The sequence below is a fragment of the Coptis chinensis genome, chromosome 3, assembly GCF_015680905.1.
Source record: "Coptis chinensis isolate HL-2020 chromosome 3, ASM1568090v1, whole genome shotgun sequence".
In the NCBI taxonomy this organism is placed as follows: domain Eukaryota; kingdom Viridiplantae; phylum Streptophyta; class Magnoliopsida; order Ranunculales; family Ranunculaceae; genus Coptis; species Coptis chinensis.
Genome location: NC_141458.1, coordinates 33,185,273 through 33,210,457, shown reverse-complemented (window position 1 = coordinate 33,210,457; position 25,185 = coordinate 33,185,273). Strand labels below are relative to the sequence as shown.

Genomic DNA, 25,185 nt, shown 5'->3' with positions numbered 1-25,185 from the left:
TGTTGAATCTGGATAAGTGTTAGAAAGAAGGGATGGAAAAAATGAGAAAGTGTCAAGTGGCTTGTCCATGGGTATTACTTCTTCACTAGATGGATTTAGAAAGTCATGAAGCACAGGAGAAACAAGAAGGTTTAATGCAAACTCAAGGTGTTTTTGAAAAGGTAGAGGGAGCGGAATCAAGGTGGTGGTAAATGATTGGTATTTATTAGGGATTAGCTCATGTGGATGATGGTCAGGTGGTGCTCTAGGTAGTTCTGGAGAGGGTGGATCATCACAGGCTCTTAGAAACTCGTCGAATTTCTCATCTAGATTGTTCACATCTACATAATTATGGTAGTCATCTGCATCTTTAAGCAATTCATCTATCTCATCCATTGTGAGATTGACTCCATCTATCATAGGGTCGGAAGGCAGGGTGGAAAATTCGTCCTCTATTTTAGTTATGTTCAAAGAGTCAAAATTGTGATCATTGTCTTCTTCCCTAAGAAGGGTATCTATTAGTGTGGGAAGGAAAGTGTCGGAAGCACTAATGTGATATACAAAACTCTTAATAGATTTCACTTCTCCTTCTACAGGCAAACCTAGTTGTACATGCTTGAGTCTAAACATATTAACTTCCACAGAAATATTTCCAAATGAAAGAATCATTGATCCATCCCGACAATTAATTTGGGCATTGGCAGTTGCCAAGAAAGGGCGCCCAAAGATGATGGGAATAAAATCATGAGTAACTTATGTGTCAAGAATAATGAAGTCGGATGGGTAGCAAAAATCTTGAACTTTAACTAGAATATTTTCAACTACGCCTTTGGGATACTTAATAGAACGATCGGCTAATTGCAAAATCATTTTGGTTGGTTTAAGTTCATGTAGACCTAGTTGTTTATAAAGGTAAAATGGGAGTAAATTAACACTCGCCCCCAGGTCTAATAGTGCAACTGTTATGAAGTTATTGCCTAAGGTGCATTATACAGTAGGACGACCAGGGTCTTTGTACTTAACAATTCCGTTATGTTCAGATAAAGAGGGATATTATTCAGTTAAGAAGGCTTCTGTGGGTATGTTGGTTTTCCTCTTCGTGGTGCACAACTCTTTTAGAAACTTAGCGTGTCCAGGTAGACTTTTTATATCATCTAGAAAAGGTAGGTTTATAGTTTGATTTTTAAACACTTCCCTAATCTCATCAAAATTGTCGTCCTTTTTAGACACAACTAGTCTTTGGGGAAACTGTGGTTTTTCTCTATACTTAGCATATAGGTCAACATTAATATTAACCTTGTCTTTATCTTTGGCCATTTTCCAACTGGGTTTCCATATTGGAACCTCTACAGGTGTAGGATCATCAATTTCTATTATTGGGTCTTGTAAGGTTTTCCATTTTGGTTGTGGTTGGATTGGAACTTCTACAGTTATAGGGTCTTCAGTTTCCATGATAGTATTTGGTATGGTTTCATTCTTAGTTTGCCGGCAATCTTTAGGCATAGTCACTTGGTTATCACTTGGCCTTACCCGAACGAAGGGTAGTGACTGGCTATAGGTTCCCTTAGATTATATTACCATTATAGTGAATAATGTTTACTTCAAAGGTGATATTTGTATATTTAGGATTAGGCACTACTTGACCTGGAAACACGCCTGTTTGGTTATTATTTTCGTTAGGAGATAGGTCAATTACCTTTCGGCACAAAGACTGCATCATTTGCATCGTTTGTTGTAGCATGTTATAGTTTTGATCATGCTGATCTTTCATAAATTTGCAGTTTTGTTCATTTTGTTCCTTCATCAAGTTAGAGTTTTGTTGCATAATTTGATTTTGATGTTGCAGCAAAGTTACTACTACGTCCTTTGTAGATGGTTTAACTAGTGAAGTGGTCATAGGAGGAGTGACTGGAAATAAGGCTTGTTGAGGGTTAATGTCTGGATGTTGATAGTTCTCGGTCATGGGCACTAAACTTCTATTCTGGTCACCTAATTGTCCTTGTCCTAGATGTTGGTTAAATTGGTGGAAATTTGTAGTAGGCCTAACATTTTGATTATTAAAACCTGGAGGTGTATCTTGTTGTTGTGGATTATAATTAGTGTTTTGCCTCCATTATGTGTTAGGGTTGTTATTAAAAGCACAGACATTATCTGGTTGTGGTGGTGGTTGTTCATAGACAAGAGGACAATAGAAGTCGGAATGCTCAAAACTAAAACAAAAATTACAAAGAGGAGAGTTTATGTTCATGACAAGAGTGGGTTTCGCTTCTTATTTATGAACAGAGAGGGCATCGACCTTTTGAGTGAGGGATTCAATTAAAGTTTTAAGTGCAAGATTTGGTTTTACCTCAAACATACTAGTTGCCTTAACTATTGAAGAAGAAGTATTAGAGCAGGAGTAATTGTTACCTCCCCAATTGTTGCTTTTCTTGGATTGATTATCTAAGAAGTTATATGCATTTATGACTCCTTTACTTAAGAAATTACATCTGTTTATGATATCTAAAGTTTCCTTGTGGTGTCGGGATAGGCCTTTGAAGAAGGCACAAACTAGTGTGTCTTTACCAAGATTATGATGGGGATATTCTACTAGAAGATCAGTGAAACAATTCCAAGCCTCAAAAAAAGATTCTTGAAGCTTTTGGTGAAAGAAATGAATATGTGATAACATCTCATCAGTCTTCTGTGGTGGGTAAACTTTTTCCATAAATAATTCAACTAGTTTTTCCCATATGTCGACAGATTTTGGCTTTTGTGCTGTTAGCCAAGCTGCTGCTTTGTCAGCTAGGATGAAAGGAAACACCCTTAGCTTTATTTGTTCAGGTGTTACGTTAAGATGATGGAATGTAGTAATAACTTGTTGTATCCTACGTAAGTGTTGATAAGGCTTCTCATTGTCTAACCCATGGAAAATAGGTAGCGGATTAAATATATTGGGGGGGATTCTAAAATCTCCCATAGTATCTGCAAGAATTATGCAGGACGTAGGTCCATCGTTCAAAGCCTTATAAAAATCGGAGAGGGGTCTCTACTATTTCTTCACCCATTGTTACAAATGTAGTTGGGGGTGTAGGTGGTGTGTGTGTGGTGATGTGTGAATTTCTAGATAGACGATTATTTTTTAGTCGATGATAAACTAATAAGGCAGGTTTATGCGTACCAAATCTTAATCATATGCAAGTTTTAAGTCTAATAGGCAATTCCTAATGAGCATGCAAAAATAAGCCTGATTATAACTAGAAATAGAATCCTCTTATAGTAGATTCGAGGATGTAAAGAGGTGTTACCTAGAGCGTCCTTGCTACGCGTATAAATAACATCTTCAACAGCCTTGAAGCACGTCTACTAAAAACTTTTCAAACCAACGGCCAGGCCAATTAAGAATTGAGGGAAGTTGTCCGTGCGTGCACGTTCCTTAATTAGATAACCACCCCAATTCTTTGAGTTTTCTAGACACCGTAAAGTATGAAAAAAAAATTTATGCAATTACTTTAGCGGTTGGGCATATGAGTATTGTATTGTACTCGTGAGGTAATATTGCAATTAATATAAAAAAATAAATTTATTCTACTTAACCTAGGCGTACACTCAAAAATATGCTAAATTGGCCGCGGGTCGCGCTTTATTTTTTTTTCGTAAATTTAAAGGAGCGCGGGACGCGCTCTAGACATGCAAATTTAGGGTGCGGGTTGCGAATAAAAGTAGTGTGCAGGTCGCGCTCTATGAAGACAAAATGAGGCGCGAGCGCGCTGTCAAGTAAATAACGAAGTGTGAATTTTTTAGGATCAAGTCACGGGAGTGGAAGGAGTTTTTATCGCAACTTGTATGCACTCAGGCAGTAGCATAAATTTTTCAAAAAATTGTGAATAGTGAAAACAGTGTTTTGGTGGAAGAAATAGTAAACAGTTTTGATTATTCTAAACACACTATACGTAACAAAGCAAGATGGCAAACGCCGCCATTTGATAATTAAAATTTTGATAGCGTAAAAACAGTATTTCTACATACTAAAACATGCTAATCAATAGATAATAATACTCTCAATACATATTGATATATGAGAGCAATCGTTTTCGATCCACTCTTGTTTGCACGTACTTGACACGAATTTAGATTAAATAACTATTCAATAATGAGAGAACAATTTATAACATGAAAACAGTAGATAAAAGATACGAAATAGTAGATTTAAATGAGAGAAAGATAATTAGAGAGGTAATCCACCACGTGATTCGATTAGTTATTAGTTTAGTCATCGAATTGCTTTTCTTTGATCTCTAGTAAACAACCTACATCTCTATAGTCATTGTTTAACTAGCATGAGAGATTAGCACCCCCACAAATCTCTTTGATGGGGTTTCTAATCTCTAGTTCTCCGTTATGAGCTCTACCTCTAGACACTCACAACGAAGAACTTGAAGTTCTTATGCAAAACAATAATGAAAACTAATTTCTAACCATCCTCACGTGGCTTCATTAACACCTCTAATAGAGGTTTTAGCCTTGTGTCATTGGATTAATTAAATTAAGACAATACTGTAATGACAAGAATTGAAATTAACTAAAGGCTTTTATTGAATAGGGTTTAATGGAGGCTACACTATAGACTAATTAATTAAACCTAAACTAAACTAAAGAGGGAGAGAGAGAGAGAACCCTAATTACAACTAAACTAAAGTGGGAGTAGCCAAGTTAGGTTTAGCCTTAACCCTCTTTATATAGGAGAGGGTTAGGATTATATTTTCGTGCATGCATGGGCCAAAAATGGGGACTTTGGGCCTCTAATGTGAGCCCAAAGTACATTCCGTTAAGTCTAAAGATGCCACAACTGCTTGAAATTATTTAGTGCCCTTTTCATCCACTTTACAGATTTGATTGGGGAAAAGGTGGAACCATTGGGAAGATTATTCCGAGCCGGTCATTTTGCCATAAAGTAGGCCCAATTCCGAGGCCCAAGTCTAAAGATATGCCCATTTGAAGTTCTGTGGACTTTTATGTTCATTTTCTACCCAAATTGACTTTGACTGGACTTGAAAAAGGTTTTTCTTAATGATTCTTGGGTTTAAAACGTAGAACTTCTTTAGCAATCATCTTGACTCATTTTCCATGCAAAATGACGTCTTTAAGCACAAAAACAGCTTCAAGACCTGAAATACACAAAAACACGTAAATATTATTAACTCTTATTTCTTATAAATATAATTGGCCTAAATGTAATACTATTAAGGGTTTAAACTACACTTTTGGGTGCTTATCAGCTAGCAATGAAGACTCTCTATGGACTAGGTGGATAAATGAGTATTTATTGAAAAGGAAGTATTTTTGGACACTTAAGGAACATATAGATTGTTCATGGGTTTGGAGGGCAGTTCTTAAGTATAGAAAGAAGGTAGTCAAGTTCATTACTCACTTGATAGCAAATGGTCAGAGCACAAGTCTTTGGCACCAACCTTGGTCCGCAAATGAATGACTACACTTCAATGCAGAAGCAAGACAATACTTTCAATTACCAAAGGAGGCCATAGTAGCAAACCTGATTCTAGAAGGTCAGTGGAATGATAGGGTAATGAGTCTACCAGAAGGGGATCTAAAGAGGAACCTTCTGAGTATAAAACTCCAAAATAATTTCAAGAAGGATAAGATAGTGTGGAATGTACCTCCATTAGGGCATTATAGCACAAGGTCTGCATATATAGGGGCGGAACATTAGAGAAAAGATGAAATGGTACAACTTAGTATGGGGGAAGCTGATAGGGTTATATACTAAAAACATTACTTTTGTAATAACTCTAATTCTTTATATTTTGAATGAGAATCATATGGGCAAATGTTATGCATATTATATATGTTATTAGTTATATGTATGCGTCTAATACTTTATGTTGTAGATGATATGGTATGTGGTGACACACAGAAGATCATATTATCAGTACCTTATAAAGTATAAGTAAACGTTCACAACCTAGATGGATTTGGACAAACCATTGGTACGGTTGTAGTATAATATGGTATTAGTCTATCTTGACTATTGGATTACACTAGTACACTTTGTGTGTATTGAACAGGACTAAGTGAGATTATTTCTCTTTATACTGACTATATAAGAGAACAAATACGTCTGTTATTATGGATGCTTGTCCTCTTAATCCGGATATAATAACGGGCACTTACATGCATTGTACATTGCTTTAAATCATCAATGAGTGAGATTCATTTGTGAATCAACAAACTCGATAGATTGGATAATGACATTGTATGTAAGGTGTGTTGTTGATTATAGAAGGAATATGTGACCCGCAGGAAGTCGGGTTAATGATGTCCCCTTGAGAAGCTCATAAGGATTGTCATGTAAACCATGCAGGTAGATTTAATCCGACATAACAATGAGGTTGAGTGGTACTACTCAAGGACATAAGAAGTTTATTAATGTAGTTGTCAGTAACTTGACTTAATAAACAGGCATTCGATATCTTAAACACGGGGAGATCAACAAGCATATAATATGGAGCCCATAAACATAATTTTAGGATTAGGGCGGTAGTGCAACAATGGCGTTTAATGGAATAAGCCATTTGTTGACGGACTTGGGCCGTGTGTTCTGGGCGAACATGGGAAGCCCAAGCTCGTCAGGAGACCTAACCCTAATTTCTCCTCATGGTCCCTGTTGTAGCCTATATAAAGAAACCCCTCTTTCTTTGGCCGAAATACTCAGGTTTTGCTCAAGAAAAGTGAGATCCAAATTCGGTTCCAACTTTGTGAGTGAGAGAAGCCAAGAGAGAAAGAAGAGGCTGGAAGATCGTTGCCACACAACGTCCATTCTAAGGATAGGAATACAACAGAAGATCAAGAGGTTGCTGATTCATAGAGCTTGGATTCTCAGAGATAAGAAGTTGTTCTAAATGTATGATTCTAAACCAAACCGTGAACACCCCTTATTCCGCTACGCGTGGGTTTTCGCGGTTTGTAAATCATTCAATGCGACCATAACGGTTCCTACAATTGGTATCAGAGCATGTAGATCTGTTGGTAGATGTAGAACTACTCTAACTTGGTTTTGTAGGCATCTAGACCAACTGTTATGATCAGAATAATTTCTAGAAAAAAATGGATTGACTTTGTTAAAACAGCATGTTTTCAATTATTTTACAGTATTTGTTTATTGGTGGATGTAATTAAATCACAGTATGTATCGTGTTGGTTGTTTTTATCCATGATGTAATCTACTGTAAGATCAAAAGATCTAAAGATCAAGAATTGGATTTGTCAAAATCCAAAGTTGTGTTCTTTTTGGTGAAGCGCGGGTTGAGTACGGGCTGCGCTCTAGCATTTGCAAGTCGCCAAAGGCATGAGCGCGGGCTGCGCTCTAGCGTTTGGAAGTCGCCATAGGCATGAGCGCACCACGGGCCTTGTACAGGCGTAAAAAGGAGCGCGGGTCGCGCCCTAAACAACAGAAAGAGAGAAATTTTTTTTCTCTACAAAGTGATAACTATTTGCTGTTCAAGGGGTCTATGCAGTGATTTCGTGAGGTTTCCAGTGAAGGAAACCGGCCACGGTTTCTAAAAAAATAAAATCGGGGTGCTGCCTCGAACCCCGCCGAACTATGCAAAGGCAACTAAAAGAGTTCGGCGAATAGGAAAAAGCAATGGATATGGCTATAACAGTTGGGAATTTATTTTCCTTTTTATTCTTCATATTTGCTTATTCGATATGCATGTTTTTATTTGTGGATGTTTGCTAAAAACTAAGCCCTCATGAATAATAGATAACATGAACATAGGCCTGACCAGTAAACAGAAAGATCCTCAGTTCTAAATAACTAAGGGGAACGGGAATTTTGTTTCGTATAAATCCCACGGTCTCCATTACTAGTTTGTTGGTAATGTAATTATACTTGAGCGTCGGTTTTAGTGCCTTCCTCCATATCGGATGAGTCTAATTAAGGATTACCAGAACAAACTTCTAAAGGACAACTATATGAAATTATTAATGAATGGATTCACTTCTCCATCTGAAGGGATTCATTACAAATAATGGACTTAGTGTTGAGTAATGGTATACACTTAGATGCAAGTAATGGTATCCTCCCCATCGGAGTCACTACTATTATTTGTAGGACCGAAGAAAGGTCAGCAGATTACTTTTACTTGTCTAGTCCACTCTAACAAGTGGTGTACTGTCAAGTTGACGAGAAATAGAACTAATAGGAAAAACCTCTCTACACGAATGTAGAATGGTAAACGTCCACACTATCGTGGCTTACTACTTCTCGGTGTGTAGGGTGCTGACGGGTTAATTAATTAATTTTTAAGTTAACTCCAAAAGTATTTCCACGAATGTAGAATGGTAAACGTCCACACTATCGTGGCTTACTACTTCTCGGTGTGTAGGGTGCTGACGGGTTGATTAATTAATTAATTTTTGTTATTAACTCAAAAAGTTTTTGCCCTACATAATAGTTATTTTATGTGATTCTTATTACTTTCAACCCACTAGAAACTATTCTTAAGGAAAACAAACTCCTTGGCCCTAATTACATAGACTGGAAACGCAACTTAGATATCGTGTTGACTGCTGAAGAGTACAAATTTGTACTCAATGAGGAATGCCCACCTAAGCCTAAAAATGATGTTGGAGAAGAGGAGAAATGAACATATAAGAAGTGGATCAAGGCAGATGAGATGTCGCAGTGTTACATTCTGGCATCTATGTGGGGTGTGCCGCGCAACATCGACGATCGCCATGACCACGGCTTATGATATGATGATCAATCTCACAGAACTCTTTAGACACCAGAATAGGGATGCTAGGCAAACTGCCATGAAAAACTTGATGAACACAACTATGACTGAAGGGACTCCTGTAAGGGATCATATACTCAAGATGATGGCTTATCTGAATGAGTTGGAGATCCTTGGAGCTGATATCGATGCGGAAACGCAAGTCGATATCATTCTCATGACGCTGCCTGAAAGATTTGAACCGTTCCGCCTAAACTACAACATGAACAAAAGGTTATATTCTTTGGTGGAACTTATGACAGAACTTCAGTCAGCTGAGAGTCTCCTTAAGCAGAGTTATGTTTAGGTTTATGCTACTAAGAAGGTTTCTACTTCTATGCCAAATGGCGGTAAGAAGAAGAATAATGTTAAGAAGCATAGGAATATGGCAAAGAAGGGCATGGGACCTCAAGGAGCTATGAAAAAGCCTAAGGGCAAGTGCTTCAAATGCAAGCAGTCAGGACACTAGAAGCCAGATTGTCCTCTTCTCAACCAAGAGAATAATGGAGGTATGTCTCATGCACTAATCGTTTAACATGTTTAGCGGTGTTATCTACCAATACCTGGTGTGAAGATACGGAAGCCACTAACCATGTCTGCATTTCATTACAGAGGTTCCAGGAAACCAGAAAACTTAGTGCTAGAGAGATTACCATATCTTTGGGGATGCTACGATAGTAGTAGCTGTTGCAGTGGGAGATGTTTGTTTATCTTTTGGTAGAAATAAGACTATGGTGTTAAAGAATTGTCCTTATGTGCCTAATTTTAGAAAGAACTTGATTTCAGTTTCTATGTTAATTAAGAATGGGTATCCTATTTCTTTTAAATGACAAGATCGTCATTAAGAAAAATAAGCATTTTATCTGTTCTAGTACATTAGAAGGCAATTTATACATCATTAATCTTATTCCACCCACAGTGCATTAAATTATTACCCCGAGTAGTATTATTCTAGAAGTATTGAGAGGAGAGACATTAAACTCCTTCAGTACCAATAGTACAGGAACAGGAACCACAACGTGTCACTAATGACGTACAAGAACAAGAGGTGCTTTATCGTAGTGGGAGGGTTGTTAGACAACCTGATAGGTGGATTGGTTTGGGAATGTCTTCAGACATAACCACTGATAACCAAGATCCTGATCCCTGGACCTACAATGAAGCACTCCAAGATAGAGATGTAGAATCTTGGCAAAAGGCAATGAATTCTGAGATAGAATCTATGGATTCTAATCAGGTCTGAGAGCTTGTAGAGCCACCCAATTGTGTAAAACCCACTGGATGCAAGTGGGTCTATAAAATGGATATCAAGACAGTTTTCCTTAATAGAAGTCTTGAGGAAACCATCTATATGAAGCAACCATGAGGATTCATTGAAAAAGGTCAAGAGTATCTTGTTTGTACAAGAAATTTGATGGAAACGTAGTGGTATTTCTTGTGCTTTATGTAGATGACATCTTACTCATTGGAAATAATATGAAAGTGTTGTCGACATAAGGGTATGGTTATCAAAGCAATTTGATATGAAGGACCTTGGGAGAAGCGGGTCACATCCTTGGGATCAAAATTATAAGAGATCGCAAGAAAAGGATGTTGTGCTTATCTCAGGCTACCTATATTAATACTGTGTTGACTCATTTTAACTTGCAAAACTCCAAGAAAGGTTTCTTGCCTTTCAGGCATGGAGTTCCTCTATCAAAGGATATGTGTCCCAAGACACCAAAAGAGATAGAGGACATGAAAACGGTTCCTTATGCTTTGGTTGTACGAAGCTTAATGTACGCCATGCTATGCACGAGGCCAGACATCTGCTTTGACGTTGGCATGGTTAGCAGATATTAGAAAAACCCAGGACAAGAGCAGTGGACTGCGGTAAAACATATTCTGAAGTACTTGAAAAGGACTAAGGATTATATGTTAGTATACCATGCAGATAGTTTGGCTCCCTTAGGGTATACAGATTCTGATTTTCAGTCAAATAGGGACAAGAGTAAGTCTACCTCAGGTTGTGTGTTTACCTTGTGAGGTGGAACCATAGTATGGAGGAGTGTGAAGCAAAAATGCATGTCTGACTCCACCATGGAAGCTGAATATGTGGCAGCTACTAAGGCAGCCAAAGAGTCAGTTTGGCTCTGGAACTTCTTGTAAGCAAGTAAACACATTGAGCGCAAGTACCACCTGGTACGATCAATCATAAAAAAAGGAGATGTTATTGTTACCAAGATAGCATCAGAAGATAACCTAGCTGACCCCTTTACAAAGAGCTTAACGGCTAAGTCTTTTGATAGGCATGTTGAGGGGATGAGAATCAGATGCTTGGGAGCATAACTTTAAGTATAAGTGGGAGATTTGTTAGTAGTATACTAAAAAGCATTGCTTTGAGTATAAGTGGGAGATTGATATGGTTATATACTAAAAGCATTATTTTTGTAATAACTCTAATTCTTTATATTTTGAATGAGAATCATATGTGCAAATATTATGCATATTATATATGTTATTAGTTATATGCATGCGTCTAATACTTTATGTTGTAGATGATATGGTGTGTGGTGACACACAGAAGATCATATCATCAGTACTTTATAAAGTATAAGTAAACATTCACAACCTAGATGGATTTGGAGAAACCATTGGTACAGTTGTAGTATAATCTGGTATTAGTCTATCTTGACTACAGGATTACATTATCTTGACTCTGGCCGAAATACTCAGGTTTTGCTCAAGAAAAGTGAGATCCAAATTCGGTTCCAACTTTGTAAGTGAGAGAAGCCAAGAGAGAAAGAAAAGGCTAGAAGAATAGTAATACAACAGAAGATCAAGAGGTTGCTGATTCATAGAGCTTGGATTCTCAGAGATAAGATGTTGATCTAAAGGTATGATTTTAAACCAAATCGTGAACACCCCTTATTCCACTGCGCGGGGGTTTTCGCGGTTTGTAAATCATTCGATGCAACCATAACGATTCCTACAGAAGCTATGTGTGCCTAAACATTCTTTTGTTGTGTGGCAACTTTGTAGTGGAAGCTTGTCAACTCATGATAAGCTCGTTAAAAAAAACATTCTTCACCACTCAGAGTGCATTTTCTGTAACAGAGCACGAGAGAATTCCCACCATCTCTTTTTTTATTGTCCCTATTCAAAAGAGGTATGGTCATGAGCTAGGAAAACTTTGGGCTTGTCCCCCAACTGTGATCGCTGAAGTTGTTAGTTGTGTGGTAAGTAAGGTTTTAAGAAGATTGAAGATGAGGTTCACCATAAATTGTTTAGAAGATAGATTGATGGGAGTTTATGAAGAAGAGAATGTAGTATTCTTAACTTTCATGACTTGTTTTTTAATGACTCAAACTTTGTATTGAATGAACAAACTTAAATGAAACAACCTTGATTAATGAAAGAAAACTTGTACTGAAGATTGAAATATAAACTTGAAATGAAAAACAACTTGATTGAAGATTGAAACATAAACTTGAAATGAAAAGATTGAATTGAAAATAACTTGAAAAATAAATCCTAATCTACTCCTACATGACACTAGAATAAGTCTAGGTGCATTCTCTCCTCACACTTTTTGACATTTATACTACACATTTTGCCAAAGACTGATTTGCCCTTTCCCTCTACAATCAAGACACCTCACTATGTTGTTTTATGCTTTTGCTTTTGCTTTTGCTTTTTCATATCTTCTTGAGCAAGCTAGGTTTATGACAAAGTTTTCTTTTGTAGCAAAGTCATCCATCTCTAGTCTTCTGAGTTAAGGACGTGACTTTTAGTTATCTGGTTTTGAGTCATTGACCTTTGACTTTGACTTTTTCAGCACTTTTTTATAGCAGCTTTAAGTCTTTATAATAAACGTTAATAAGGCTCCTTTTAGCGCTAAAATGCAATTTTTATGATAAGTGGTCTGAAATGCTTTGTAACCTGAAAAAAGCAATAAAAGCTATGAGTTGTCTTTTCATTATGTGTATGAAGGGCTGTAATACAGTAATGTAAAGGTAATAAAATGCATATTTGGGAGATGATCAATCACTTCTAATCAAGAATGGTATTTAGTTTTGAGAAGAACCAGGAATAATACAACTGATTCAGAAAATCATAAGGGGAATGGTTTGCGCAGTGATTTATGCTTTGTGGAATGAAAGGAATTGTAGAACGTTCAAACATAGATTTCACTCATCTTCTCAAGTTTCGAGTGATATTATGAAGAAAATGAGATTGTACTTTCAGCAGGTGATGAAAGGTGCAGAGAATACAGGAGCAACAAGGCTAATAATGGACATACTTTGTATTCTTACTCATTTCAATGACAAGGTACAACAACAAGTGTTATGGAAGAAACCACCAAATGGTAGTATTATATATGCTGAACACAGATGGAATGCTGCAAGCACTCAAAGTTGGCTATGGAGGAGTGTTTAGAGACACGGATGGGAGAGTGTTACCCTTATACAGTGGTGGATCGAAAAGTAAGTCGATATTATTTTTGGAATTGTTAGCTATTAAGATAGGTCTGAGAATAGCAGTTAGAATGGGATACCAGCTACTGATGGTGAACTTTGACTTAGAGAGGGCAATCAACATTGTCAATGGGACAAAATCAACTCCTTGGTAGTGTTTGAATCTTATGTAGGCTATCAAGACACATCAACAGCACATTTCTACCTTAATGGTAGAACATATCTTTAGAGAAGGAAATAGGGTTGCTGATTGTATAACTAAATCTTGTAATTTTGAAGATATAAATGTAATATGCACTATAGGTCTTTTGGAGGAAAAGCTAACGAGAATAATGTCAGAGAATGCATATACAGAAGGAGTTAAATGAATACAGGTTTGGGTCAGCCTAACCCATTACTGTTTTTTTTTTTTTTTAAAAAAACGAGTTCTATTACTGACGGACCCCATATTGTGTTGGGCAGACAAAAAAAAAACAATTATTACAAGTGTGTCATTGGTCCCAAAAAGTCCAAAAAAAAAATAATATTACAAGTGTGTCATTGGTCCCAAAAAATTGAATTCGAAAACCCCAAGCTTAAACGACCCGGCTAGGTCATTCATTGTGCAAACCCAACGATATGACCACACTGTTTGGGACTTAGTCTCCAACGATAGTCCCAAACAGTGTGGCCATATCGTTGGAGACTTAGTCCAAACGGTGTGCCCACACCGGTCAAGAGAACAAAAATTATAACTTTATATTTTTTCAAAGTTCAAATCCCAAACAGTGTGACCATATCGTTGGGGACTTAGTCCAAACGGTCACACCGTTTGGGATTTGAACTTTGAAAAAATATAAAGTTCTATTTTTTGGCATCTTAACCGGTGTGGGCACATCGTTTGGACTAAGTCCCAAACGGTGTGGCCAAGTCGTTTGGGACTTAGTCCAAACGATGTGACCATATCGTTGGAGACTTAGTCCAAACGGTGTGGCCATATCGTTGGGCTTGCACAATGAACGACCTAGCCAGTTCGTTTAAACTTGGGGTTTTCGAATCCAATTTTTTAGGACTAATGGTACACTTGTAATAATTGTTTTTTTTTTAATTTTTGGTACTAATGACACTTGTAATAATTGTTTTTTTTTTGGGTCTGCCCAACACAATATATGTCCGTCAATAACAAATACCAAAAAAATGAAGTTTCAACTGTCACGACTCAAACGTGGAAAAAGGAGGATGATATTTTGAGTGGTGCTTCGATATAACTCTCATATATACACTTTAAAACCAGCGTCGGTGTTTCAGAGTCCACTAATTTTCGACTACCCAATGTGCATATTTAACCGACCCGACATTCTGAAATCTCAATTCTCAGATTTTATCTCTGACTAAAAATTTATCCGTCCCACATTTTTCCCGTAAAACCGAAATCTCGACATTTCGCCAAACTATAAAGAAAATTGCCACGAGCACATGAAAGTTGAAACTCCACTTCTCACTTAGAGAGAATCCAAGCTCCTCCTCAATTCTAATACACAACACACCATGTATCTGTCGCGTCGTCCATTTTCCACCACATCAACCACATCCAATATTTTTATCAAAATTTGGAACCCACTCCCCGTGCCCCACCGAACCATCCCAGACCCAAAAGGTGCAGACCTCGATTTCATAAACATTGCACACAGTCATCTTCTCCACACCGAATGGACTAACCTCAATTTAATATCAACTCATTTAACCACATTTCGTGTCAAACACATTTTATTAAAAGTCCAAAATGACCCTGTCCTTTCCTATGAATTCTTCAACTGGGTTGAACAAAAACCAAATAATTTACATACCCTCGAAACGGTTTCCATTATTCTTCACATTTTAACTAAAGCTAAAAAGTTTAAATCCGCTGAGGCTATTTTAAAACGTGGGGTTATTACTACAAAGTCTTTGGATTCTTGTTTCAAGGTATTTGATGCTTTGATATATTCTTACCGGTTATGTAATTCTTCCCCACGTGTTTTTGACTCGTTGTTTAAGACTTGTGCTCATATGAATAAGTTTAGGAATGCTACGGATGTTTTTTGTAGAATGAAAGAGTATGGGTTTTTACCAAACGTGGAGTCATGTAATGCGTATATTAGTTCGTTGTTGAAGTTAAGTCGTTGGGATATTGCGTTAAGGTTTTTTAGAGAAATGAGGAGGTGTAGAATTAGTCCGAATGTATATACGTTTAATATGGTCATGTACGCGTTTTGTAAGTCTGGGAAGTTGGAAAAGGCTGTGGAGGTGTTTAAGGAGATGGAGAGTGTGGGGTGTAGTCCTACGTTGGAGTCGTTTAATACGTTGATTGCTGGGTATTGTAACTTGGGTCTGGTGGATTCAGGGATGAAGCTGAAGAATACAATGGGGAAGAGTGGGTGTCAGCGTAATATTATTACGTATAACACTCTTATCCATGGTTATTGCAAGGAAGAGAAATTAAATGATGCGAGTCGGATTTTCAATGAGATGAAAACAGTGGATGTGGCTCCTAACACCGTTACGTATAATACTCTTATAAATGGGTATAGCCAAGTCGGTAACAATGAGATGAGTGGCAGGTTGTACGAGGAGATGTTAGTTCATGGGGTTAAGGCTGATATTGTGACATATAATGCCTTGATATTGGGACTTTGCAAGGAGGGGAAGACAAAGAATGCGGCATATTTAGTTAAGGAACTAGATAAAGAGAACTTGGTGCCAAATGCCTCAACCTTTTCAAATCTTATTATGGGGCAGTGTGTGAGACAAAACTCGGAAAGGGCTTTTCAAATCTATAAAAGCATGAAAAAGAGTGGTTGCCATCCAAACTCAAATACTTTCAAGATGTTAATTTCTACTTTTTGCAAGAATGACGATTTTGATGGTGCTGTTCAAGTATTAAACGAAATGATGGAGAGATGCTTGACTCCTGAATCTGGTCTCCTAGTTGAGCTTTGTGAGGGACTACGTAGGTACAGAAAATTTAATTTGGCAACAAAAGTGTGCACGGATTTACAGAGAAGACGCCTTTTGCCAAAAGGTTTTGAAGAGCCTCAAATGATCACAGTTGATGGTGAAACTGACGATGATGATAAACATGAGAAGTTCTAATGTTGTAAGTTTTAGCATCACATATTTTTTGAATTTCCATATACTTCAAATATTGTCTGTGACTTTTCCACCTCTGATTTTATCTGTGCATTGCATTCCAATCTATGTTGTACTACAGTGTATCTTTCCTGTGGGAGAAAATAGAGTAGACTCTTTAACGTATTCAAATTAGAATTTTGTGTTAGGCATATCAGTATATGCTTGGTATTAACCGAGACAAGTGTTGGAATAATATTCTTAATAGATTTGACAATGAATGATTTGAAATCAGATAACAATCCAAATGTCTCTGTGATTTTCTACTTCTTTGGTTTCATTCTGTGGGAATGTTTTTTGTCTCGTTGCCACAGATGGGCAGTCTTGCAAATTTAGTTCAGCTCTGGATAAGATTTGGTGACAATCTTCCATCTGCATCAAAAATTGATAAGCTGAAGTGAGGGATTTTTATATGGCATTCCTTCTTTTCCATATGCCCTTATGTGGCATTTATTATAAATGATAATACTTATATCACATTTCCCTTTGACATGTTCAACAGGATGTGCATGGGTGCATGACCACAAAATCATCTTATATCAGGTATTTGTCCTATCTTAGTATCTATGTTACATGGACGCACCATAATTTTAAAAATCCACGTGTCCATGTCAGACACACCATGAACACATGTTGTGTGTGATATACCTCAATTTTTGATATTTCGCCGTGTCTGACACCCCATCTCCGTGTTGGGTATGGACACACGTGTGAGTGTCAATGTAACTTAGCTTATTGTATATGTGTATGCTTTTCCTAGAAAAAGGCTTAGATGGACAAATCATTTACACATTATATGTATTTTCAATGAACTTTAAGCTCTTACTCATGTCAGATTAAAATTCCGTCATTGGGCCAGGTCCTGCTGAAGGTGGTAAGTTATAGCAGCTTAAAGTTCGATGGAGATGTTTAGGCAACATTCTTACCACTCTCTAATTGTATGGACTCAAAGCTCGGCCCCGTGAAGATAATTGAACTTGCAGCAATTCTCCTAGAGTCAACATCGATACTTCGGAGAAGTGAGTACTTGATGGTGGTTAAGTAAGCTAGCTGTACCAAGTGTTTGCTGGTAGATATTTTTTATTCATTAATTAAAACACCACTAGATTCTCTTGAAATTGCAAAGGCCAGAAATTGAAGGTTGGTAAAGAAAGTTACTTCTTCACTCAAGATTGGGAAACATGGCATGCACCATATTGTCATGTCTCTATGGGTTTCAGTTAATTCCATTAAACCAATTTTCCTTCCCGATTACTGTATCCTGCCTTCCGAGTCTTAGGTTCCCATTCCTCCTTTCTAAAATGGCCAAAGAAACTAAAACTGGTAAGTTTTAGGAAGAAACAAAGAAACTTTACGTGTAACTGGTATATGCTTGTGTCATAAAATGGGTTGTAATAAGGAATGAGGGTACCCCTAGTAGGTCGAGTAGCTCCTTTCTACAAGATTGACTTATTGTAATTGTGTTACTATGATACAAGAAATTGAATTCAACCGAACAAAAGAAAAAAAGAAAAGAAAAATACGCCTATTAGAATTTGGAATGTTACTCCTTAAGTTTATGTGTATTGCTCCTTAAGGGTAGATCAGTAGACTCATGTTGTTTAGTTTTCTCAACTTTGACAAAATTCCTCATGTTGTTTTGTTTTCTCAACTTTGACAAAATTCCATGAAAGTTCGTTTATTATTTACTTGTTTTTTATTTTCCTTAAAAGAGCCTTTTTGCAAACCATGCATCGATATGGAGTCCTTGGGAATTGTTCGCGTCATGTTTTTCTTATTTCTGTAGAGATATGTAGTCCAACATTGAGTATTTAAAGCCTTGCATCATCATATATAAGATATGTTAGGCCATTCCAGGTCCCACTAATTAGTTTTGAGTTTGATGCTCCAAATTTAAGATGGTATCAAAACCGATAGTTTGCTGGGCAAGGGGGAGATTGTTATGTATTGAGTGGCTACAAAGCAATTCTTTAAGCTAACTAGTGGGCTCTCACCCATATTGCTAAGGTATTTTGAGGTTCAACCCCACACAATGGAGGCGGCCCAAGGCCCCTTGTGGCCTAATGGTGGCTACAATCAGGGTTAGTATCGGGCTATGATGAGATTGTGGGCACCATTCGTGGACCAAGATCTGCTACATGTCAGGCCTGATAACTGATTGCCTATTGGTTTTCAGTTGAATGCTCGAAATTTATTGTAAAACCCCATATTTGGGCTTGATAGAAAAACAGAAAACAGATTGGCTTCATACTAATGGACATTTGAGTAGGTTCGAGTAAGGAGCCCATTAGCTTAGAGTTGGGTTTTCTAACCCATGAACCAACGGGTACAACCCGATAGACATGAAGTGGGAAAGAAACAGAAACCTCTCGACTCCTCTTGTTCCTTCTCTAGGATTCACGTACCAAAAGCGAGTCGGTTATTGAGGGAAACTCGAAGAGCTAATGGAGAAGATGATTAGGAATTTGTGGTTATGATTTTTCAATTCAATAACCTCCTTAGATCAACCCTCACAAAGAAGCTAATGGATGATTTTCGGTTTTGGTAAGATTTGACACCCTTTCACGAAAATAGGTATAACTTTCTCCACAAGGATCGGTTTCGGATGCCGTTTGGATCCTCATAATCTACATTCGAAGGGCTTTGTTTTGGTATATGGTTTCGTTGGTGGTTTCAGCTCGAGACGCGTCAGAATTTCAATTCTTTTGGGTAAATTCAGCCACCTTCTTTTGACGAAAAGAGATGTAATTGGAGACTTGTGACCAGGTCGTTGGAGACACTAATATATATATATATATATATATATATATATATATATATACATTGAAGAAGGGCTTTGTTTTGGTATATGGTTTTCGTTGGTGGTTTATTTCGAGACGCCAGCGTCAGAATTTCAATTCTTTTGGGTAAATTCAGCCACCTTCTTTTGAGGAAAAGAGATGTAATTGGAGACTTGTGACCAGGTCGTTGGAGACATATATATATATATATATATATATATATATATATATATATATATATATATATATATATTATTTTCGGTTTTTTTGATTTGAGGCAAAGTACATCTACATGTTTTTCTTTTTATTTCAAATAAATTGATAATGATTATAAGTATGGTGGTTTTGAAGTCACTCCTGAATATGGTGTTTGATTATTTTAGTATCTTGTTAGTGATTGTTGTTTTGAATTAGAAGTTGATACTATTAATAATCGAATCGTAATAGGTTGAACACATGACTAAGTTAATTATTATGTGATGTTTGATTGTTGAGTTTGAGCTGTTGAGTGGTTATGTTGGATTCCGACTTTGATTAGTCTGCCTTGTTTGTGGTTATTTCATCTGTTCTTATTGGTGGTTGGATTATTATGTTTGATGCAAATATATTTACACGGTAGTAATTACCCACTAAATATTTGGTAATTAATGTCATGTCTAAGAATATGGAATATAGTTGGCTTGTTGATTTGTTTTAACTGGATGTTAGGTTCGTATGTTATGTGAAGTGCTATGAAATATAATTTTTTTTTTATTATACTATGCTGTGTAACTCTTTTTATTTGGATGTAAAAGATTAGTTTGTAGGTGATACTTACTGGGCGCGTGGGTTTTACGCCCTTACAGATTTTGCAGGTGTTTGATTCTTGATCACGTGGAGAGAGAAATTGGGATATTATTCGGGTTAGAACTTAGACACTTTGTTTTTGTTTTATATTTATCAGTTATCACCCGTATTTGACTTATTATAATGGTTTCATTTTGTAAAACCGGTTACTTGACTGCTCTGGCACTTGTCGAGACGGTTAAGTAGCTGGGTTCTCTGACTCATTATATATTGGGTTGGTCAGCTAGGATATAGTGGGTTTGGGGCGTTACAAAGTGGTATCAGAGCTTTAAGTTTAAGTGTCCTCACGGGTAGGGTACCTCTAAAGAGTTTTCAAAACCACGCTTAGATTTTATTTTGAGGTGTACTAACTGAGTGAGGGGTGCTTGTTTAATGTTTGAAATGTTTGTTTGCATGTCATTGGACTTGTGTTTGCATATTTGAATCTTCGTCGTCCTCGTGTTTTAAATTTTGGTAGGTGTAGTTACTAACTTAGGCTTGGTGAAATGAGTTTGTCCTTTTCGAATTGTTATTATCTGTAAGTTATGATTAATTCATGCCTTATTGATTTGTCAGACTGAAATGGTTTGTTTTGCTGTGATTAAAATGTTTTATTATTTTGCTGAGTGAATTGGTGTTTTGAAAAAGAATTTGGTAGTATGTATTGTAATGGGAATGATGACTGCAGTGTTTGTATTGTGTTTGTGTATTGTTGCTCATTGAATCTCAGGCGGTTCATAACGATTGTTTTTGAGATATTGATTTTCGTGTTAATTATTTGTGTAATTAGAACTTGATTGAAAAATATATTTGTTTTTGGGTGATCGTTTTATACTTTTTGTTATTGTGGTGAACTTGATAGTAATGGATATTTAGTATTAGTTTTATTGATGTGTTGTTGGGTGCAATACAAATTGTATGGCAGTTGATAAAATGATGGATTTGGGTTCCCTTAGTTATATGTGAATATATGATAAGTTAAATGATGATATGGTGATTATATATGATTGGTCGTTAGTGGGAGGTATGTGTATGCGCATTTGGGGTTCATACCTCTCAACTTTCAGGGGGAAGATGACTGCTTGTGAGGCCATAGGGCACAAGTGACCCTAAAAGTTTTGTAATTGTTATATATGCATGTTTAGTGGGGGGCATGTGTGTGTGCTTTTGGGGCTGTACCTCTCAACTTTTAGGGGGGAAGATGACCACTTGTGCACAAGTGACCCCTGAAAGCTTTGTAATATTTCCAAGAGGGTGTATATTATTTTTAGCCATTTGCTTGCGAGGCGCCAAAGGGCTTTACCTCATTGGCGGGCTGCAAGTGTGATCCCTAGAAATATCTATATATATGGTTTGATATGGATGTTGAAAGCTTTGTAATATTTTCAGGAGGGTGTGTATTATTTTTTTTTGCCACTTGTCGAGGCCATAGGGTAGTACCTCCTCATTAGAGGGAGTTTTGTAGCAAGTGTGGTGGGCGGGCTGCAAGTGTGATCCCTAGAAATATCTATATATATGGTTTGATATGGATGTTGAAAGCTTTGTAATATTTTCAGGAGGGTGTGTATTATTTTTTTTGCCACTTGTCGAGGCCATAGGGTAGTACCTCCTCATTAGAGGGAGTTTTGTAGCAAGTGTGGTCCCTAAAATATCTATATATATGGTTTGATATGGATGTTGACACTATGTGTGACTGATTTCTAATATATATAATTTTGTGGTTAGTCAGGAGGAAGATCTTTCACTTGTGAGTGAGGTCTTTGTGTTAGTCCTCCTGAACAAGAGGGAGTCTTACAGCTTGTGAGGCCTTCGTTGGAAGGATTTTACCACAAGTGAGGTCCTACGGGGATGGTACCTCTTGTGAAAGATTATTAAGTTATTACTTTATTAATCTTGTAAAAGATTTTTAAGTGCAAAATTATTGTTTCGAAATTATATTTTATTAGATACTCTCCAATTTCAGTATGTTGTTTTGAAAATTCTGTAGTTACATTTTATTTTATTATGTACTTACGTCATTATTTATTTTTGGTGTGGTTATACTTGCCATATAGTGTTACGAACTATGTGTATATAATGTCAATGATATCGTTGGTTATCTTCTACATAAAACCTGAACAACATGTATGATGGAACCCCATATATGGTTGATTCTTACACGTGATTAAGGGAGGAAGGAGAACTTGGAGATCAAACACTTCGGTAGTGAAAATGAGCTTGCTAAAGATTTTGTGAATGTTAGTTTGTGGTTGGAATTAAACTTTTCTTAAAGGATTGACCGGAGGAGTTTTGTTTCATTCAATTTCGCGGTGAATTTTCACTTTTGAATTCAAGCTAATAATATAATTTGTGATTATTGATGATTATGAGATCTATTAGTGGTAAAAGCGACTATTGGGTAATCTAGTGGAGAATCGTGGAGTTGCTATGATTGAGTTAATACAGGTTAATATTTTAGTTTACATATTTGGATTTGGCTTTGGATATCTAATGTGAACTTTAAAGTAGGAGACTTCAATTGTTCTTATTGTCACCCGAGCCTTTTACGATTGTGATTGTCTTGTTGATTCCTTTCTCAGTAATTTTGAGTTTTGGGAAGCGCTTGTCGATAATGTATGCATCTTTTGTATATTGAGGTATGATATGGTTTTTTTAGTTCAAAGTTTTAAGAGTTCCTGTTACAGTCTGCCCCGGGTTTGATTTTGTGGTGAATTTCGTATTGTTGTTTAGAATTACCATGTTGATTTTGGATTGAAAGTAATGTCATCTAGTGATGATGATTGACGGTGAATCCCGTTGGCGATTGAAGGTAATGGATAATCTAGCAGGGAATTATGGGATGGTTTTAATTGAGGATTGTTTGGGTTACTATAAATTAATCTCTTAATTTTCATATTTGGAGTCGGTTATCAAATGTAAGTTTAGAGTTGGAGACTACTACTCTTATAGACCACTTGTTCTTTTGCAATTAGCGTTGTTCTATTCTCACAACTCTCGCGCTTTGGAGAGCGCTTGTCCATAATACATGCATCTTTTGTCTATCGAGATATGATACAGTTTTCTTAGTACACAATTTTAAGCGTTCTTATTGTAGCTGGTCTAGGGATTTGATTATGTATGGACTATCTAAAGGAATTTGTGGTCAAATAGCATATAGCGTATATTAATTGAACTAGCTGGGTAGCGTGACTCTGCTCACAGAAGTGATTATGGTGATTTGTTTGGTTTTGGGTAGCAACTTTAGAATGTGTTGAGCTAAGTGATATATCTCTTATTACTTTTGTATGGAGTATGACGTGATAGCTAATTTGATGAGGATTGTTATTCAATTGAATTTCGAGGATGATTTTTTTTTAAGGTGGGAAGAATGTAAAACCCCATATTTGGGCTTAATAGAAAAAATAGAAAACAGATGGGCTTCATACTAATGGACATTTGAGTGGGCTCGAGTAAGGAGCCCATTAGCTTAGAGTTGGGTTTTCTAACCCATGAACCAACTAATACAACCCGATAGACATGAAGTAGGAAAGAAACAGAAACCTCTCGACTCCTCTCGTTCCAAAAGCGAGTCGGTTATTGAGGGAAACTCGAAGAGATAATAGAGAAGATGATTAGGAACTTGTGCTTATGATTTTTCAATTCAATAACCTCCTTGGATCAACCCTCCCAAAAAAGCTAATGGATGATTTTCGGTTTTGGTAAGATTTGACACCCTTTCATGAAAACAGGTATAACTTTCTCCACAAGGATCGGTTTTGGATGCTGTTTGGATCCTCATAATCTAGATTCGAAGGGCTTTGTTTTGGTATATGGTTTGGTAGGTGGTTTCAGCTTGAGACGCGTCAGAATTTCAATTCTTTTGGGTAAATTCAGCCACCACCTTTTGAGGAAAAGAGATGAAATTGGAGACTTGTGACCAGGTTGTTGGAGACACTAATATATATATATATATATATATATATATATATATATATATGTATATGGGTTTTGCTGATTACAGGCAAGTACATCTACATGCTTTTCTTTTTATTTCAAATAAATTGATAACGAGTATAAGTATGGTGGTTTTGAAGTCACTCATGAATATGGTGTTTGATTATTTTAGTATCTTGTTAGTGATTGCTGTTTTGAATTAGAAGTTGATACTATTAATAATCGAATCGTAATAGGTTGAACACATGACTAAGTTAATTATTATGTGATGTTTGATTGTTGAGTTTGAGCTGTCGAGTGGTTATGTTGGATTCCGACTTTGATTAGTCTGTCTTGTTTGTGGTTATTTCTATCTGTTCTTATTGGTGGTTGGATTATTATGTTTGATGCAAATATATTTACACGGTAGTAATTACCCGCTAAATATTTGGTAATTAATGTCATGTCTAAGAATATGGAATATAGTTGGCTTGTTGATTTGTTTTAACTGGATGTTAGGTTCGTCTGTTATGTGAAGTGCTATGAAATATAATTTTTTTATTATACTATGTTGTGTAACTCTTTTTATTTGGATGTAAAAGATTAGTTTGTAGGTGATATTTACTGGGTGCGTGGTTTTTATGCCCTTACAGATTTTGCAGGTGTTTGATTCTTGATCACGTGGAGAGAGAAGTTGGGATATTATTCGGGTTAGAACTTGGACCTTTTGCTTTTGTTTTATATTTATTAGTTATCACCTGTATTTGACTTGTTGTAATGGTTTCATTTTGTAAAACCAGTTACTTAACTGCTCTGGCACTTGTCGAGACGGTTAAGTAACTGGGTTCTCTAACTCATTATATCTTGAGTTGGTCAGCTAGGATATAGTGGGTTTGGAGCGTTACATTTATCGTGGTATCATAACAAACTATCGTATCTAGCCCAACGAATCACGTACTCCACATCACCTAATAACATAAAACATGTGATTGGCTCAAGTTATGCCACACTTGCGGGGCGTGGTGAGATGTGTTTTCCATTATTTACATATAATTAACTGAAGTGGATGTCTCATATTTCATAGGATCCTGGGCCCGCTCCACTCATTTCGATTTGGTTTTGAGTTGGATGCCTCAAATTTAAGAATCTTATGATATTTTAGTTTTTGACAAGTCTGTTGATATGATAGCAGTAGCCAGTGGGTAGGTGCTGAGTATTACTTAAGAACTCTTTGAGTTGAAGCCATGAACTGGTGCAAGTTCCAATCTATGTATGGCATGCGATCCCCATGGATTTTTCTGAACTAAT

General features: G+C 36.7%; 1 protein-coding gene across 21 annotated transcripts in view; it reads left to right on the top strand.

Annotated features, from left to right (window-relative positions):
* The first annotated feature begins 14,641 nt into the window (after positions 1-14,641).
* Positions 14,642-25,185, top strand: part of LOC147509245 (Tetratricopeptide repeat (TPR)-like superfamily protein) — a 27,799-nt gene continuing 17,255 nt past the window's right edge. For 12 of the 21 annotated variants that reach the window (XM_086601587.1, XM_086601586.1, XM_086601583.1 and 9 more), the window contains exons 1-5: positions 14,642-16,328; positions 16,675-16,757; positions 16,863-16,903; positions 17,220-17,379; positions 24,531-24,587. In XM_086601587.1, the coding sequence (XP_086457713.1) occupies positions 14,741-16,324 (1,584 nt within the window). In that variant the 5' untranslated portion in view covers positions 14,642-14,740 and the 3' untranslated portion in view covers positions 16,325-16,328; positions 16,675-16,757; positions 16,863-16,903; positions 17,220-17,379; positions 24,531-24,587. Of the gene's footprint in view, positions 16,329-16,674; positions 16,758-16,862; positions 16,904-17,195; positions 17,380-19,985; positions 20,043-23,693; positions 23,894-24,530; positions 24,588-25,185 lie in introns of those variants that run through there. The other 9 variants (XM_086601593.1, XM_086601590.1, XM_086601582.1 and 6 more) reach the window with 7 other exon arrangements.